Source organism: Etheostoma cragini, chromosome 14, assembly GCF_013103735.1.
Source record: "Etheostoma cragini isolate CJK2018 chromosome 14, CSU_Ecrag_1.0, whole genome shotgun sequence".
In the NCBI taxonomy this organism is placed as follows: domain Eukaryota; kingdom Metazoa; phylum Chordata; class Actinopteri; order Perciformes; family Percidae; genus Etheostoma; species Etheostoma cragini.
Genome location: NC_048420.1, coordinates 20,956,380 through 20,974,845, shown reverse-complemented (window position 1 = coordinate 20,974,845; position 18,466 = coordinate 20,956,380). Strand labels below are relative to the sequence as shown.

General features: G+C 44.2%; 1 protein-coding gene across 4 annotated transcripts in view; it reads left to right on the top strand.

Annotated features, from left to right (window-relative positions):
* The first annotated feature begins 2,133 nt into the window (after nt 1-2,133).
* The window catches only part of cica (capicua transcriptional repressor a), a 37,147-nt gene continuing 20,814 nt past the window's right edge, over nt 2,134-18,466 (top strand). For 2 of the 4 annotated variants that reach the window (XM_034891860.1, XM_034891857.1), the window contains exons 1-4: nt 2,134-2,345; nt 5,737-9,479; nt 10,020-10,287; nt 17,319-17,450. In XM_034891860.1, the coding sequence (XP_034747751.1) occupies nt 5,952-9,479; nt 10,020-10,287; nt 17,319-17,450 (3,928 nt within the window). In that variant the 5' untranslated portion in view covers nt 2,134-2,345; nt 5,737-5,951. Of the gene's footprint in view, nt 2,346-4,902; nt 5,399-5,736; nt 9,480-10,019; nt 10,288-17,318; nt 17,451-18,466 lie in introns of those variants that run through there. The other 2 variants (XM_034891858.1, XM_034891859.1) reach the window with 2 other exon arrangements.

Here is an 18,466-nt window from a genome sequence, read left to right as displayed (position 1 = left end):
CTCGCCATTTCTCTCTGCCACTGTCTGTCTCCCTCTTCCTGTCCCTGGCTTGATTCATGTCGGTCTCTGCGTCTGTCATAACGCTCTTTGCTGTCTGTTACAGGTCTACCTTTTCCCACAAAAGTCTCCCTTCCCTTGTCCAGACACATGGTAAAGCTTTCCTGAGACTTCAATATACTTCAATCTTGGGTCTCTTTAATGTCTCTCAACTGCAACTTTTGAAACCAGCCGCCCCTCAAAGTTTTGTGTTCGCTGTACTCGCCCTACATTTCTGAATACACAGCTACAGTGAATGAGCAGTCAGTTAGAGGGAGACAGAGACTGCAGTGCTTTACTATCAGGGGAGGGGAAAATGTCTGGAGATCACACTCACTCTGCACTTACATGTGCAGGATGAGGGTGTCTGTATGTGTCCGTGGTGCATTTTTCACAGATTTATGAGTCACAAGTTACAGCCATGAAATATGCACAATTGCTAGTGTGTGTGTGTGTGTGTGTCTGTGTGTGTCTGTGTGTGTGTGTGTGTGTGTGTGCAACAAAATAATAATAATAAACCTGTACTGTATTTTATTGTATGTGCAACAGTGCATGTCTGTATGTTTGCATGCTCAAACAGGCTGAATAGTCTGCACAATATACTCGTGTTTACGTGTGTGTGTGTGTGTATATGTATGGGTTTGTGTGTGTATGATTGCACAGGACTATGCACAGTTTGTGTGTGCTCCAGTACACGTACATCTTATGTAACGCCCATACATTTGATAACTCCACTGTGCCTGCTATGTGTGTAGACGCTGGCTTGTTTGCGTGTATCCAATTATGTGTAACTGTGGCAACACGTGTGTGTGTGTGTGTGTGCGTGTGCGTGCGTCTGTGTGTGCGTGCATGGACGACTGCAATGCCGCAACCACCCAGCTCTGTATCATCATTGACCAAACTCGCCATCTGTGCCTCTAAGCTATAGAAACAGCGAGTCACACTGCTACACAGCAATCCACACACCATTAGTGTCTCATGAAATCACAGTGGGATGCCACTTCATGTGTGTTTGTGTGTGTGTGGTGCGCACATGCATGTGCATCTGTTTGTAAGTGTGTTTGTTTGTATGCACTAATGCATGTTTAACTTATTTTCAGCTTTTTTGCATGTTGTCTTGTATTCATAAGTGTATCACAGCCTGTACCTGCTTGTACACATGAACAAATCCCTGCTTGCACACAGTGTTTGTGTGTGTGCATGGAGGCCCAGAGTGTATGTGGGTCACTCTCTTAGGAACCGTAATCCCACGTTTGGACCAATTTACTCACTGGGGTTTCACTTTTCCTGATGCCCAAGCTGATGGCAACAAGGATAGTGACCTCACCACAGCATTCGGTCATTGGCCTGCAGACCCCAGGCCTCTCAGCCAATTACACGCTGCTCTGGTGACGTATAGCCTGCAGCGGCTGTCCTGATTGGCTGGGGAGGCGGGACCAAGGGATTCTGTGCTGTTTAGAGCACCTCTGATTAACTCGGAGGCAGGGATAGAAAGAGAGAGAGAGAGAGTGTGTGTTTGTGAGAGGAATGGAGAGACAAAGCATGTGAATTTGGGAGTTGGTGTTCTCTGTGGTTCCTCTAAAACTACATTTAACCTGTGGCTCACATGGATCACAGTGGAGACAATATTGAATAAATAGCACACAGAGAGCTATTTATTCTTATTAAAGCTGTTTTTCATAAATGTTGGGTTGAAGTTATAATAGACAGCTTGGGGCATTGCATATTGATCCATATTTAAATTGATAATGTCATGTCAGTGTTTTATTTACTGAAATAGGTCAAACCCGTTTTAAAAACACAGGCAGTCATCTCCCTCTGTCTACGCCATCTTTGTAGACAAATGAAAATGGGATGAAAAGAAGAAGAAAGAAAGAAGGAAAGATTTCTCGTCCTGCGTGCCTGTGGACATACCCACAGAGGAACCCATTGGCCGCCGCAGACTCGCTCTCCCAACAGCTGTTCTGTGTTTTCCCACACTGTGATTGGCCACGATGCGCCGTCGATCAAATTTACTTTGACGCGTGGCCCCGCCCCCGCTGCCATTCCTCGGAATCTTATTGGTTACTGTACGCGTTCGTGCTCAGCTATTGGCCACACGGGCTGGTTGTCAAGGCTTTGGGGCTTCATTCACCATTTTGCGACTGTAGTGTAGAATGTACAGGGCAGTAGTTTTACCTCCTTTTAAGTTGCATTGCCGGAGAAACATGAACGGACGCTAATTGGCAGCTGCGGACAACCGGCCACCCTGCCCTATTTTACCCGGCGGACTCAACAGAGAATAACACTGGGATACTATACTAGCTCTGGTGAGTGTAAGCTGCCCACAAATCTTTCTCCTGCAGCACTGCAGTGGAGGCTTGTTGTGCTTTTGCCGAGCTGCTAACGTTGTTCATGTTTACTGTGGCCATAAACAGTATTAGCAGTTGAGCTGATCAGCATATTTTCCTATATCTGGGTGGCGTACGCAGAGGAGTAGAGGGCGGATTCTGTGTCTTCTGCGAAAAAAAGGGAGCGGTGCGGATAGACATAGTGAGCTTGAAACTTTTCCACTAGAAATAAATTCAACGCCATAACTGCCGTTGGACTTCCTATAACAATTGTTATTTTCCATGCGTTGTATCAAACCTCGAGAACTCGCTTGTCATTCCACCTCTTCTCTTTTACATTGCCATATTTTATTCCTCTTTTTTTCATGAATCAACGTGGCCGTTTGAATTAATGTGTTTTTGAGCGGCTCGAGGGCCTTGTTCTGGGACTAGTTTGTACTTTCTCCTTCTCGCATCTCGGTTGCAATAATGCAAATGACGACGAGGGTCAATACAAAGTTATTCGGGCAGCCTTAGCTATGTTTTCAGTCGACTGTCACTTTTGGATGGGCCGAACAACCCACTTTGTCTGCTGTTTGTCGGTGTGTTGTGTGTGATTGACAAAGTTATCGCGTTCATCTGTTTGGGACATTTAACACCGTCACGCCATACAGTGAATATGGGCTATATAACATGGTATTACGGGTTAATATGCCCGTTAAACCGGTTATGTCCCCGGTGACAGTGAGTTGAGGATTTCCAAGCGGCCTTGTGTGTAGTTGAGGCCTGGCCGCTGCACGCCACGGCCTGCTGAGTGTTGTGGAGTAAACCTGGTAGTAATCGCGGTACTACGAGGGCTTGACACATACACGGTACTATCCAGCTAAACCAGAGGTGACGACATCCGTCTGTACGCTACTTTGCATTTGCGCTTTAGGCCTTGGGTAGATCCAATAACAGCTGTTATCTACACTGGATTATGATTAGGATATGTCAATATATTTATACACCCTGGTCTGTCGTTAAGGAAGCACTGTAGTAATCCTGTCATACACTTTTACAGAGGTACTCTCTACAAAACTTTTAAATATCACGGAGTTTGGAGAAGATATGATACATGAAATATGTAGGCTAAAATTAATAATGATTTCGCAACTCTACAGGAGGTTACACATTCTATAAGGGACTGAAAGGGCTGAAAAGTTCATGCATATGCCGTTTTATGATACAATCATTAGTTGCATTTGGCCTATTATTAGTTTGTTGTGTCCCAGTTGAGTTTTGAAAAGTGATTAAACCATGACCTAAACATGGACAGTTGCTTAGCTAAACTAAATTATGCACCCAGAAAGGCAGAACTTCATGTTTTTGTCAAATCACATTACTCATGTCAGCTAGATGTTGCTTCCAGTCATGTTAACCATGTTTCATGTTTGCCATGCATTTGTGTCAAGAAGTTTAAAGTTGTTCTGCACGTAAAATAGTACTCTGCTTTGAACTGAAAATGCAACATAGGCAGCCTACCATAGCTCCCATATGGACTTCCTTGCTCTATATTTCCCAGAGGGGGAGCGTGAGTTGCGCCAGTTTGTCTTTAAGCTGTTATCATTAGGCCCATGACTCTGACACCAGCTGTTGTACACAGTGCACTACTGAGTAAACACATGTAGCATACCTCTATCGTGACCAAGTAAGGCCGGGTGCCAAATTATTTTATGGTGGCTGCTCTATGGCTGTCTGTCCTAAATAGGGATTTACATAGAGCAAAGTGAGGCTATGAGGTCTCTCTGTGCATTATCAACTATCATCACACAGAGGTTTTGCTGTGTGTGTGTGTGTGTGTGTGTGTGTGTGTGTGTGTGTGGCCTTGAGACAGGCGGCATTCTTGTCTGAAAATGGATTTCTCTTTCGCCGATGTAATGTGGCAGTTATTAAAAGTACCTGAATGAATGCTGGCCTTCACAGACAAACAGGAAGGCAGTGGAAGGGAAAAGAGACAGGCAGACATAGAGAAAGAGATTGGTGGGAGGATGGATGTACAGTCCAAACAGGGACAGACAGGCATACATGGGAGTTAACTGACAGTCAAACAGTCACTGACAAGTAGACATCAATCCGGAACATTTTGACAGTGAATAGCACTGCTGGAGAGAGACATTTTGACGACAGAGCATATGGGGGGGGGGGGTTTGACTCTCCCTCTTATACAATTGTTGTCAACATCTTTCTGGCACTCATAGCTCTGTAGAGACTGTTGTATTGGAAGAAATGAGGCAGAGCACACAGCAGCTACGACCTGAGGCAAGTCCCGCATGTATCATCCACACAGCAAACAAACCAGCTAAATGGCAACAGTCTCCCGTTCAACAAGTCAGCAAAATCAATTTGTTTCACTTTCTAAACATGGGCAGAACTGTGAGTCCGATGTGGAATAGAAGATAGTCTGGTTTTCTCTGGCATGGTTAAGAATGATACTGAATGACTTTGGTGAACAATGTTTTTAGGAAGAACTCTGCCTTTCTGTATGACTGCAGCACAAAATGATGATAGAGACAAAGTGGAAGATGGCGAGAGAAAAAAAATAAGAGATGAGAGGTAGAAATCAATATCAGAGAGAAGGCAGGCAGGGGATAAGAATGAAAGTGTAATAGTAGCAAAGAGAGAGAAGGAGAAATAAAGTAACGGGAAGTTAGGTAATGGTCTTCCACAGGAAATGGAGTTTGTAGGGGCGGATTGGCTGGGCTTTGAAATACATAGATAAAGGTCGCCACAGAGAGAGGGAAAGAGAGACCAAGAGAGAGAGAGATAGAAAAAAAAGAAAGGGAGGGTTTCAGTATGCGAGCGAAGAAGGAATTCCCCCGCCTCTACTGCCCTGGCCAAGGAGGAGTGTGTGTGTGAGAGAGTGTATGTGCATGCAGAAAGGCTTGTCTGGGCAAATTGCAAAGTGCTCCTCACTATTTCCATACTGTGTTGTGAGCCTACATTGTGTTTACCCTACAATATGGCCTCCTGTTTTCTATATGCGCCTGGTAAGGATGCAGGCCTTGTGTAATGTGAGTAGAACCTGTTATGTAATGAATTAATGTGTAATGAATTTGTAGATGAGTCACATTCGTTACTACTATAGTACAATGGTGCATCATTTAGCAGGAAATTAACGTTTTACTGTTTAGTCCTTTTTTTCGGATGCGTGTGTTCCCTCTTCGCTTTGACTTTGTTTTGAACTACTTTGATGTCACTTTAATGTTTTTATAGATGTTGATTCAATCAGTCACTTTTCCTGTCATAGCCATCCAGTTAGTAGCTATCTTTTTGTGGTGAATGGGTTTTGTGCATGTCTGAATGTGTTTGCCACATGAGTAACCCACACTCCCTGTTCGCTTTCTTTCAGAGTCTGTGGAATAAGTTGGGCAAGTGCCGAAGTCGCGCAACGAAGAGAAGACAGGATGAGAGAGAGAAGCCCTGGCAGAAGAGGAAAATAGAGAGAATAGAAAGGAGGGGGAAGAACAAAAATAAGAGACTGAGCAAGAGAGGAACGCCAAAGAGAATCTCTGGGATAAATAAATAACAAGACTTGTTTGGAGAAAAGGCAAGCTAGATGAAAAGATGAAGCCGATAAAAAAGCAGCGGCGCTCTCCTCCCTCCACCCGGGCCAAAGGGGGGAAGCGTCGCGGAGCGGGGGATGCCCCAGAAGGAGGGGAGAAGAGAGACTCAGATGAGAACAGAGACAGAAGCAGATCCCCACTAAACCGAACACCCTCGTCTTCATTTTCTTCTAATTCACATTCAGAGTCCTCCCAGATGGAACCAATCAGAGCACGGGACACTTCAGAGGTGGAGGGGCTTCACAGAGAAGGACTGTCAGAAAGGACGGTGTCACTTGTGATGGATTCTGGGAAATTTTTGGATGATAGACCAGGGAGGTTAGCGGTGAGCGGCAGCAGCCACAGTGACAGTGGTGGTAGCAGTTGTAGTAACAGTAGTACACCAAGCGCCAACAACAGCCCAAACCCCGCCTCCAGCCGAAAAACAGCCACCTTCAAGGCCCGTGTTCCCAAAAAGAAATACACCTCTGAACACTGCATGTCTGCTACTGGTAACCATAGCAATCCTTCCTCCAGCACGCCCCCTCCTCTACCTCTTAGTGGTGGGGTCATCAACCACGGGTCAACAGGTTCAGGAAGTGACATCTATGTCTTGCACCCTGATGGCAACAGTCAGAGCAGGAGCCTGATGGACGACTTCCACAGCAGGAACACTGGCAGGGAAGGGCCTCAGAATGGCTCCTCAGGACCCCCTACCCTGTCATTGGAAGGGGACAGGGAAAGACCTGGAGGGGGTGAAGGGGTGAGAGATGCAGAGGGAGTGTTGCCCAGTCCCCTGCCTCGCTGCTCCTCAACAGACACCGCCAGCGAGCACTCGGCTGACTTAGAGGTTGTCGGCGATCCACACACCCTCACACAGATGTCGACACACGCACCGCCCAGTCTCCCAGATGCCCTGTCTGATGCCCTTGCCAAAGGGCTGAAAAATCAGCGTGTCCTTGCCCGCCAGCTCAGGAGAAAAAGTGACGAGGAGGGAGGGGGCGAAAGGAGGGATGAAGGGGGGATTTCAGAGTTGGTGTTCCGGACTGGAGTCGTCCGCAAGGTCAGCGGTGATTTTGGAAGCCTGGAGGTGCAGCTGAATGGTGAGAAGACGCTGTGCCGTTACCCGTATCGACATGACAGCCCCCCAGGGGTGGTGGACATTATCCTAGATGCCCCACCTCCTGGTGTCCATCCAATAGCTATTGGCACCCGTGTCTGTGTACCATTTGGTAATGAGGAGGGCAGCGAAGGCCAGTGGTATCGACAAGGTGTGGTGACTCAGGTTGACACACATCCTGCAGTGGCCAACCGCTACCGCGTCCTCCTGTCTGAGGAAAGACAGGAAGTGGACGAGGAAGAGGATGGCAGAGGGACAGCTGCTGGTACCCAGGCAGTGTGGGTCTCTCGACAAACACTCCGGCTTCTGGTGCCACCTTGGGACCTGGATCTCCCGTCTGGAGGAGGACGAGATGGAGAAGATAGAGTGAGAGACAAGGAAAGGGAGCGGGAGGATAGGGAGGAGATAGACGTGGAGCAAGAGGTGTGTCGTTTGAGCTGTGGGATGACACCCGGCGTGGGGACAGTGTTGGGGAGAGGAATCCCCTACCCAGGAATGGTTCCTGTTTCCTCCACCTCAGGACAAAATATTACCTCCCCAGTAACACCAGCATCAGTCCTCAGCCTGGCCCCAGGCCGAGAGTGGGAAATTGAGAAAGACTTAGAGAGGGAGAGGGACCTCCAGAGAATACAGGAAAGAGAGAGGGAAAGAGAGCGAGAACGGGAGAACAGTGCAATGCAGCAGCACCAACAACAACAACAACAACAACAACAGCAGCAGCAGCAACACCACCAGTACATGCCACTCACCCCCGAAGAAGACATGGAGGTGTCTCACTTTAATATGCTCCCAGTGGGGGCCATCATACCTGGGGCAAAACCAATGGCACTTTCCCAACATCGCCACATTGTCTCTAAGCCCCCGCCTGGCTACCTCAATCCCCACTTGTCTGTGGTGCGGGGAATCGGAATCCCTGGGATACCCCCTACCCACCTGGCCTTGAAACCCCATCCCCCCCCTTCACCTGTTCTTTTAAGCCTTGACCCAGCAACCGCAGCAGCTGCAGCAGCTGGTGCTGTCATTACCACCTCCCAGCTCCCTCCTCTCCCTCCCATCTCTTCTTCTACCGCATCCTCCTCCAGAGTAGAGAAGGCCTCAGGAGGAGGTTCTTCCAGTGGAGGAGCAGGTGGTGGCGGTGGATCCGGATCAGGTTCAACCTCCTCCTCCTCGTCACGTTCCCGCACCCCACTGACAGCTGCCCAGCAAAAGTACAAGAAGGGAGATGTAGTGTGCACGCCTACAGGCATCCGTAAGAAGTTCAATGGGAAGCAGTGGAGAAGGCTGTGCTCCAGGGAGGGCTGCTCTAAAGAGTCCCAGCGCAGAGGATACTGCTCCAGACACCTCTCAATGAGGACCAAGGAGATGGAAGCCAGTGGAGGCAGCCGAGAACGGGGTGGAGCCAGCAGCACAGGGACCCTGACGCCGTCTGACCTCCGACTGAGTGGTGGGAGAGCTAGCTCAGAGTTCGACTGGGATGAGACGTCACGTGAAAGCAGTGAGGCCAGCAGCCGTGGAGGAGACTCACGCCCCCGCCTGGTCCTTCCCTCTCTGCTCCCCCAGGACCTCTCTCGTTTCGACTTTGATGAGTGTGAGGCAGCGACCATGCTGGTCTCCCTGGGGAGCTCCCGCTCAGGCACACCCTCGTACTCCCCTATCTCCAACCAGTCGCCCTTCTCCCCTACCCCATCACCCTCACCCTCTCCGCTCTTTGGCTTTCGTCCTACCAACTTCAGCCCCATCACTGCTCCTGCCTCACTTACTCCACGCCGCCATCGCCAGCTTAGCGGCACTAAGATGGGTACACCAGGTGTTGAGCGAGAGCGCCACCTGTCGGGGATTGTGCCCACTTTTCAGACCAATCTCACTTTTACAGTCCCCATGAGCCCAAGCAAGAGGAAACTCGACAATCACCCGCCCCCTCCACTGCCTGCAATCCAGGACTACCAGACTAAACCTGAGCAACAGCAGCTGGTGAGCATAGGGGGAGGGTTGGACCCAAACCTGGGCCACAATAATGCCGCCTTCAGAGTCCTCTCCCCCCAGAGCCAGCCCACAACCCCCTCCTCACTTTCCTTCCCCCGACCTCGTAGCGCCACCAGCAGGCCACCATCCTCTGCTGCTTCCACGCCTCCACCCATGCTGGTCTCTCCCACTCCTCCCTCCCCGTTGCCCCAAGAACCCTCCCCACGCCGTATTGTGCCCTTACGTGATTCCCCAGTCATTGTCCGAAACCCAGATGTCCCTCTGGCCAAGTTCTCTGATGGTCCGTTAGGGAGGAGAGAGAGGAGCAGGTCCAGAGAGCACAGTCAGCCCCAACACACAGCTCCCCCAGGCCTGCAGGTCCCTGTCCCCATCAACGGGGCCACCACCAACGGTGCGGTTCTTTTGCGCAACCCCACATCCACACTTGTCCTGGTCACCTCTAACTCGGTAAGAAAGTCCCTATTTTATATATTATATATAAAGTCACTTTTTTATAATCCATTTGCTACATTTTGTCAAATCTACTATGCTACTACTACTATACTACTATTTTTTCCATAATCAAGCAGCCCTAATAGCTAACCCGGTATGGCAATGGTACAGCAAAATAGTATTCTTATTTTGGGGGTTGTATATTTTGTATTTTTATTAGTAGTATTTTTAGCAGCAAATACTAATCGTGATAGACCCTAAAGGTGGCCCTCATAAGTTGGTAGCTTGTTCCAAGTCACCTCTGATTCAAAGCAGAGTCAGCAAAATGATCTCAGAAACAAAAGCGTGACATGAGAGTAGTGTTGTGAAAACCATGAGTGTTTGGAACATACTGAACCATTTGGTTAACGGCGTAGAAGTGGATTATGCTGCAGAAGTAGATTGAGCAGCTGCCATCTTTTAAGTATATAATTCTCAAATATACATCTACTATATTTTTGCTATGATTAAGTTCTCTGCAAATAGTAAAAATAAGTTTTTGATGTCTCCTCCCAGTCACTGACCCCAGCCACGGTGGGCCATGCTGCATTGTCCAGCCCCTCCATGGTGCCCACTTCATCGGGCTTAATCCTGTCCTCCTCTGGTTCTGGAGGCAGGGAGCGTGAGAGGAAACCTGAGGGACACCAGGATGCCTCCGGAGGGGGGCTGCCTCAGCCAGTAGCCTGTCACCCCACGCCAACTGCCCTGCTGCCGCTCATACTGCCAGCTGAGTCGCCTCACCCTGCTCCACGCAAGCAAATCATCATGGGACGGCCAGGGACGGGTGAGTAAGGACAGAGAGAGGGAATGAGATATCATCATAGTTCTGTGGCTTTGACCTTTGTTCGCGTCAGATACAAAGTCTGCCGAGCCACATTTCTGCCATACTGTAAAGTAAAAAGGGATGTGCAGGCTGAAGCTTGTGTGCTCTAGCCATTCCCACTTTCATTATCCCTCTAGAGTTACAGAGTTACAGAGCATCATAAGAGTGCTATGGCTATGACTCATAAAGACTTTACTATTCTTTGCTTGCAGTGTAAGAAAGAAACCATATTCAAAGGATGTGGTTTGCCCCCCTTTTTTATTTATTCATACCAGTATTTATTTGGCATGCATGTGGCATATACTCAATTTTCACAAATCTGTTTTATTTGAAAGTTTAAAGAGGCTCTAAGCGATGATGGGTGACATTACTTCTTGTTGACGTTACTTCTAGCTTGCCCCCCCCCCCTTCTGTGCTTCTGCGCACTAGCCCCCCACCACCCACCCCCAAATCCTTCCTGTCTGTTATTGGCTGGAACGCTGGAACACTGTGTGTGTATGCTTCGTGGTGCAGGTGGGCACAGTTTGTTTTTGTTGCCATTTGTAGACCCTGGGCTGTCTACAGAGACCATGTTTTTACAGTGTCTTCTGGGGACAGGCAGCTCGCAAATAATGAGGAGATGTTTGCTGTATGTGTCAACAAATGTTGTAGCCTAAAACACGCGTGACATTGCTTAGAGCACCTTGGATATATGATGAATTAAGTAAACAAACCAAGAGTGTCAGAAATGGTGGGCTGCTTTAGGCTGCTGTTGTTTTCTATGAAATGCTTTCTTTGCCAATAGCACACAGTTAACACTGGCTTTATCATTGGCTTCCTTAAAAGCAGCCACAGTGGACACAGGAAAATGAGTTGCATTTTTTCATTTTTGACCCAAGCTTCAGTCCTGCATGTAAATGTTGGTGTTCTAGGGATGTACATATGTATATTGCCTTCTTAAATCAGATGTAACACTACCAATTTATCCTTCCTGATACTGATTTTAATACCTGAACTTGCGTATTGGCCAATACCGCATACCAATCACATACTAGTAATACAAAAATAAATACCCAGTTAAACCCTTTGTAAATCACGAACAAATACACACAGAGAACGAATGCAATAGATAATCATTAAATAAGCTTTCTTTTATTATCCTGTTTGACAGTCATAAATAAACTACTCTAAAGTATATTTTTGTTCAGGGCTAAGTTACTTGGCATGAGATCGCTGCACAGACTTGCATGCTCATGGATACCAGAATTTTAGGCAGGATCCGAGGCATTTCCGAACATCTCTATAAACCATACTATCAGCTAACTCTCTAAAATACAAGGTGTACTGTAATTGTCCAAAGGAGCACAGTATGGTTTGAGGGAGGATGGCATTAAGGGTAGGAAGTTACCCTTATGAGCAATTTTGTGCACCCTCTTTGGGCAAAAATCTGTTGTGAAAATATTTTAGTCAGCTTTGTTTGCTTGCACTCTGTTGGATGTAAGATTTGCTACTGAGAAAAAGAGGTGTTTGGGTTAATCATATACTGTGTGCTTGTTTCCATGCCAACCTTGCGATATTACAGCCAGAACTCAGATATGTTACTTTGAATATAGCAATGAGGGAGATAGTTTCCATTTGAAAAGCACAATTTCTCATTTTGTGTCATTTTAGCACAACACTGTCTAAATCTGAAAACTCAGTGTAATAAATGTACAGGAATGTGTTTTAGTGCGGAGCAATATTGGCAATTTATTGGTTTTTCAGTTTCATAGTTCATACTGACATTTGATTAAAAAAAGGGGTTGTGTTTTACAGTAAGTCTTACAGACGATTAAATAAAAGCAGACTAATTTGTAAATTTAGGAAACATGGCATGGTTGCAGGAGATTTGTTAAAAACCATGAAAAGTGTCAAAAGAAGCAGATGTATAGCATGAGGATTTGTAAATTCTAAATTTAAATATGATGTTTAGGATTTAATAACCCCTTTCTGATTATAATTTCTTGACTCAAGGCGGCAAAGGTGATTTCAGGGTAAACCCTTTTTCGTCTGAGGCGTGAAGATCAGAAAAGGTTTGATATATCATTCGCAAAGGCAGCAAACCCGCTGCTCAGTGTGTGTATTTTGTGACTCAATTTGTGTTGTGTCAGAGTCATCGAGTATGCGTGTGCAGGGGGCGTCACCTTTCATAAATCTGTGTGTGTGTGTGTGTGTGTGTGTGTGTGTGTGCGTGTACGTGGGTGTGCGTGCGTGTGTGTGCGTGCGTGTGTGTGCGTGTGTGTGAGATAGACATAGTTAAGGGGTGTTTCACTACTGAAACTTTAAAAGGGCGTGAGTATTGGCATGTCTAGACATGCAAGTCTGAGAGCAGGAGTGCAGAGAGCAACAAGGACAATCACACCTCCTTCTCTACAACACACACACACAGACACACACAAACACAAACACACACACACACACACACACACACACACACATTCATCTCGCTGTTTCAGTCAATCAACAACCTCAGACAGAGTATCAAGGGCAGGTCCAGCATGATGTGAATGTGTTTCATCACTCTCAGCAGAAAAAGGAGTAATCATATTGCCAGCGTGTTGTCATGGATACCCTTTTCCCACAAGTAGAATTAGCGCAGTAAAGCGTCGAGGCTTAAGCTGATTACCAAAGTGCGCTTTTATTCCTCTCTATCTCTCTTTCTCTCTCTCCCTTTCTCTCTCGTTCTCACATCCCTCGCATGCCTGCTAACAGCCACCTGCCTCTGTAGCGCTACGTTTCCTCCGCCATACATTTTTAAAAACGCCGAGAGCCACAGCGAGCCCAGAAACAAACACAGTCAGAAGGCAGTGGAGGCCCCATGGCTGAGATCTTTCCTAAATATAGCCCAGCTCAAGTGCAGCTGCATTAGAATCACAAGTTTCATTGCTGTGCGCTCTTTGAGCACATCTGCAGCCTTCAGTGGAGAAAAGATAAGTGCTCAGATGAAGGTGAGGTCCCATCTTATTTCACAGCTCTGGAACTGTATTATTGCGTTTGCACCCACAGGAGAAATTATATGAAAAAGAATTCAAGTTGTGGTAATGTGTAGTCATGAGACAGGTGGGTATCTACAGTTGAGAGTAGCATACTTTACCACCTTAAAGCATGAAGACAGCTGTTCACCCCATCAGAAGTTTTTTGTTGTTGTTGCAATTCATCCTATTAACGCTTCAAGTAAACCAATAAGAGACAGATGGCTATCTGCACAGTGTTTCTTTCTCTGAGACTTTTCACAAACTACCACTGTCGGTGCTTTCCTGGTATATCCATGCCTTGCCACTTCAGGGTGTCAGCAGGTCCTTTAAGCCCCTGACACACCAACCAGACGGCCAACCCTCTGCAAAAAAGGCAGATGGACTGATCAGTCTCCCCGAGTTGTGTTATGTGTTCTATTTAAAAAACAAATAATTTCTGATATATCGTTAACAATTTTTTTTAAACTTCCAAATATCAATATCAATATCAGCCTTAAAAATCCAGCATCGTTCGGCCTGTACTGCTGATGTGTCCTCGAGCGAGTCATTAAATTCCTATGCACATATTTAAAAAGACTGTAAGACATTTGAACATGGTGATACCTCCCTAATAAATATCAATTATCATTCTAAAAAGAAGAATAGGGATAAGAAGATAAAAACAAAGATTACATAATTTAGCAAAGTTTCACGACTCAGCAGTTATTCAAAGTTGATGGACATCTACATGGAAATTTAGGTTTAAGTTTTTAATGCATTACAATGAAATCCATAAAGTGTCCAATCTTTGCTAATTATAGTCCTTTTTCAGATGTTTTCAGTATTTCTGAATTAGACCTCTGCACTACCTGTGGATGATCAAAAAGAAGGAGAAAAAAAGATATATATATACTTTTACAATAAAGTACATACAGTATATTGCAGAAATGACATTACTTGAAATAAATAAATGAACAGATATTAAAGGGTACTCATTTTCCCTTTTCTATTGCTATCAGTATTCTGCTGAAATACATCAAATTGCTTGCTGAATTTAAAACAAATAAGTTTGAATCATTTCCAACATTCATTTATAGAGCAAATTGATCATTGAGTTGAAAATAAAAGGCACCACTAAAACATATTGACAGTTACATTTTTAAGTGCAGTTTTCTACTCATATTCTCTTTCAACTAACACATCCATCTTCAGCAATATGTCACAGCCTTTTGCGATGTGTATTTTACGCCAGTTGATAGTGTGATGACAATAAAAAAGCATATGTTGTGCTGCCCTAATCAGTAGCCTACTATTACTGGTCCTGCCCGCCTTAAGAAAGTAACTTCTGGTGTGTAAAACATTTGAATAAGCTTCACTTCCTGAAGTCAAAAGAGAATGTATTGAACAGTGTGAACAGTACATCCAGGATATGTTTGCATTTTCTCTGTTATCTAGCTCAGGAGGATCTGGATCTCCATTTTAGATGAGACATTAGACAGTGAATGGTTAGCTATAAATAGACCGTTTTGCAACGTTTTTTTATAAAATTATTAATGAAAACAGAAACTGGACATTACAGTGCTGCAGCCAGTCAGGGGAGGAGTAGCGCTGCGGAGATCTGGCAGTGGCAGTTCTGGCAGTTCAAGACTAGGTGGAGGAGTGGACGGTTAAACTGAGGCTGAAATCTTTATTATATAACATTTTATGATTTATATACTATTCAACTGATTCAACTGAAATATCTAAAAATGCAGTAGGGAAGGTTTTAGCAGCAGTGATAGTTGTGGTTGTAGTAGTACTGGTGGTGGTGGTTGTAGTAATAGCAGTAGTGGTAGTTACACAGTAATAGTGGTGGTAATATAAGCAGTTGTAGAGCTTTTAGTGGTATTGTATTGTGATGATGCAAACGTATTCAGTGTTGGGAAGGATACTTTCAGAAAATATTCCGTTACATTACTCATGAATCAACTACTAAATTATGATCTAATATTGTAGATAAACAACCCAGCAGTATGTAAAGTATCTGAAATTAGCTCCACATTTACCAGGTGCAACCTTAAACTCTATTTTAAAAAAGTATATATATATAACATGTACAAAAAATTTAAACGATTCTGAAATGAGCCATTTTGCATCATGAGAACTTTTACTTTAGTTACTTTTGCACTTTTACTTAAAGTGACTATATGGAACTTTTTAAGGTTTCTAAAGCTCTGTCATTTTCCATAAAATGGTCTTAAACAACCTTTAACAGCAAACAAGACTAACAGTAAAAAGAACGCCATTTTTATATAGTTTTAGCAAGGCCTCTGCCCAGGTTTAATTTTTCCCGGCCAAGTAACACATTCTGATGGGTCACAGATTTCTTTGTAACACCGGAAAGCAAATGGTAGTGTATCCAGCCTTTTGAGCCAGGTAAAAGGAAGCATGAGATTTCTTTATAGCCATCTGTATTTAGAAGTTATTTGCTGTAGTTATAGCTGATACTAGGGCAGGGCCATCACAGACAAATAAATGAAGAAAAACTAAAAGCTAAAAGAGAAAGTGAAAGACAATGGGCGATAACGCGAGTCACACTCAGTCGGGCTATCAACATATGGAGACAATTACAGGACTGTAAATGATTCATAAATAACTTAACAGTGTGCAATGTGGTTATAGGTAGCGCTGGGCGATAAAGAGAAAATCACATAGCACGATATTCTTGACCAAATATCTCAATGTCGATTTTGCGATTATTATTTACACACTGAGATTTTTGATAAATAATAAACAGAAATGATTTAATGACTTAGTGGGTAAATGTAAATAACAGAACAGCTTGAACAGTCTGGTAAGTTCAGAAAATGACATCACTTTGCTGTAATGCAGCCTGTAAAACAATAAAAAGACAACACTTACCATATTACGATATTCAAAATCTAAGACGAAATCTAGTCACATATCGCTATATCAAAATATTATCGATATACCAATATAGACTGTATATTGGGAAATATATATCAATATACATTGATAGATTGCCCAGCCCTAGTTATAGGCTACGTTAAATGACATCTCCTTTCCATTTATCTCTGCTTTTTTATTCCTATTAGTTTGTGTTTGTGTTGGCTTACTATTTTCTTCGTCCTTGTCCCCCTGTAACGTTACTTGTGTAAAGCGTCCGTGGGTTTTATGAAATGCGCTATATAAATCTGAAGTTATTATATTGTTGGTTGCTTCAAACTTTTAATGCTTTGGCTCGTGACACAGTGATGGTGATACCCGCGTTAGCTCACGAGACATACAAAGTAGGCTAAGTTACCGTAACTTATTCTTTTATCGTAAAGGATTTTCTGTCAGAGCAAAACATTCATTAAACTGTAACCTCTCTGTAACGCTAACTCAGTATTATACAGTGGGTAATACAGCCCTGTAAAGAAGGCAGCAGGTTTGGTAAAAACACTACCGCTTTTGTCTAAAGCAGTGGCTAGAATCAACACAAACTGAAAGTTACATATGGCCACTTAAAGTCACATTTGTAACTTGTAACATTGTATTTCACACAGTGGTAATACTGCTTTTACTTAAGTAAAAGATCGGACTACTTCTTCCACCTCCGGTAGTACCGGTAATTGAGTCTGAAGCTCGGCAGCAGTCTAGACGGCGAGTAGTCTGGAGTCTAAAATCTCTGTGGATAAAATAACAGGTTCCCTCATCACACCACACCGCATGACCCCTCATCTCTCATTATCCTGAGGGATGGTGTTTTTGTGTGTGTGCGTGCATGCGTGTGTGTGTGTTGGAGAGGGGGCAGAGTAGGTGACTAAATACACAACTCCATTCATGGTCTTCACCGTGTAGTTTTTAGTAGCACTTTAGCTCATTGCTGGCTGACTGTCACGTAGGGTTTCACATGGTGCCACAGGGCAGTGCGCTACCTTCTGTCTACAGGCCATGGTACTGACATAGATAAACATGATGACCTTTCAATTCGTCGCTCTCTCTTTCTTTTCTCTCTCTCCTTTCGTGTTCCCACAGTTTGGACCAACGTGGAGCCTCGGTCGGTGCCAGTGTTCCCTTGGCATTCACTCGTCCCTTTCCTGGAGCCCAGCCAATCAGGAGCGGCTGCCCAGCCTTCTGATGGTCAACAGCTTGTCAATCAAAGCAAAGGTAGCAAATAGCCCCAATCTCTTTCTCTGAATTCAACAGCGTGTACCCAAAAATATATGACTGTATCTAATAAACAAATATTTCCTAATATAATAATTGGAACTGCTGGAAACAGTATGCAGGGCTTTGTTTCTGCCAAAAACACTCAAGTGCAAAGGCGGACGTACCAGCAGCCAAGTCAGAGTTTTCCAAAACAGTTGCGACTGAATTGCAAATCAGGACAGTTGGTGTTTATGCCAAAATAGTTCCAGTAACATTGTTGATAATACTATTTGCTGACGGGAGTGCTAATATGTATTCAGATACTAATTTTGACCTCTCTAGACGATCAGTAATCTCCAGAGCTTCATTTAGCCGTATTTTGGATATTAATTTATCTTTTTTTTCCATTTATTGTGTTAGTGCTGCAACTATTGAGTAATCATGCAGTCTACAAAAATTTCTCAGAGCCCCCATTATTAATCTAAAACACAAAGACATTCGATTTGCTAAAATATAGGATAAAGAAAAGCAGAAAACTCTGAAATTGTAGTGAACAGCAAATTGTTGTCATTTTTGCTTTTAAATAGACTGAGAGGTTAATTGATTATCGTAATAGTTGCTAATCTTTTTTTGTTGTCAATTAACAAATAATTTCAGCTTTAGACTGTTAAATTAACCAGCTCACTTAAGAGTAAACCATGGCATTCCATTCATGACGGTGTCACATTATAAGTCTCAAAAGAAAACAGACAGTTTGCTATTTTAGGATGTATGAGCATCAAAGATAAACCAAAACTTTATTTTTGGGGGATTTTTTTTAAAAGGCCACCACAATGTACAAAGTTTTTAAAGTATTTTTCCGTCTAAATAAATTCTACAATACCTCTTGAATGCGTTATAATGGCCTTCAAAGTTGAGGCTAGTCACAGTAAAAGTAAGCAAGCTCACTAATGGGCTACAATACACTTTGTAACAAGACAATTGCAATATTAAGTTTGGGGAAATACTTGATTTAATGACAAAATACTTATATT